Here is a 1,129-nt window from a genome sequence, read left to right as displayed (position 1 = left end):
TGCTGAGTCACACTCATCAGCATTTGACTCTAACATTTTCCCCGAAGAATTTAGTGGGTAGTCTGGCCTAAGTTTTTTTGGAAAAGAACCCTTCTCCTTCTCCTTTTCCTTCCACATCAGGAAATCACTCCTCTTTCAGACTTGTCTCTCCAGGAGTGCCAGGACATGAGGGCTGAGAAATGAGAGGTTACCAGGCTCTATAAGGTTAGCTGTAGGGTGTCTCTCCAGAGAGGACTCTGAAGAATGGAGGGCAAGAAACTCTCGATTAAAATCACGTGGTGCCAAGGTGGAAGGTGCTAAGAACAAGTCTTTGGCACAAGCTTGCCACCAGGATAATTCTGAAATTGACATGCTTGAATGGTCAGTGCCTCTGATTGTTGGGACATAAGTGGACAACCCACCAGGGCTATCTGGAGATGAGTTCTCTGGAACAGACTTCAATAAGATGGAAACCGATTTAGATTGAGTCATAGTTAAAGGGTGGTCTGTCGGTGGTGAGACAGACAGGCTTGTTGGTGCGTGATGACAAGCCAGTGAGTCATTGGGATTCATTATCTGGGACAAATTTGGTAAGGGGTTAATATCTTGGGAAAGGGTGAGGTCAAGAGAGAAGATCGTATTCAGAGACAGAGTGGCCTCTGGTTGGAGAATAGGATCCATTGCCTGGGTGTCATGTGGTGGGAGAGGGGGAAGGGCAAGGGGTTGGGGTGGAGAATGGTCTGCTGGGAATTTGGACTCCAAGGGAGGAAAAGGCTCTGGTGGCATAGAGTGACCCGGTGGTGAGGGTGAAAGAAAGTCAGCTAAGGGTGTCATTGGGTTAGGTGAGAGAACGGAGGGGGGCGGTGGGGAAGGGTCAGGTGGAGGGGATGGTGTTAGGTCTCCTGGAGGGACTTCTGAGAAGGCAGAGGACAGAGTGAATGATGACTCAGTCCCAGAAGCTGTGGAAGCCATAGAGGACACAGAGGCAGTATCATCTTCCAGGTCCTCGAGGAACAGCAGCCGATTGATCTCAGCAGTTGTGCTATTACACACCTCACAGGAGGGGTCTGGGCATAATAGTTGACGAACTCGGGTGGTATCGCGAGGCCGGCCTAGGGGCCTGCGGGAGACAGGAAGTAGAAAACTGTAG

At 50.3% G+C, this 1,129-nt stretch overlaps 1 protein-coding gene across 1 annotated transcript; it reads right to left on the bottom strand.

Moving 5' to 3' along the window:
* Positions 1-34: 34 nt before the first annotated feature.
* On the bottom strand, positions 35-1,119 carry LOC124234099 (spermatogenesis-associated protein 31D3-like; the record flags this gene model as incomplete). Its single annotated transcript, XM_046651365.1, is given in 1 exon segment — positions 35-1,119. A coding segment is annotated over 1 exon segment (1,085 nt), but the record flags the coding sequence as incomplete, so codon positions are not given.
* Positions 1,120-1,129: the final 10 nt, after the last annotated feature.

This window comes from Equus quagga, unplaced genomic scaffold (genome assembly GCF_021613505.1).
Source record: "Equus quagga isolate Etosha38 unplaced genomic scaffold, UCLA_HA_Equagga_1.0 70951_RagTag, whole genome shotgun sequence".
NCBI classification, from domain to species: Eukaryota; Metazoa; Chordata; class Mammalia; order Perissodactyla; family Equidae; genus Equus; species Equus quagga.
This window is presented reverse-complemented; position numbering and strand designations above follow the sequence as displayed.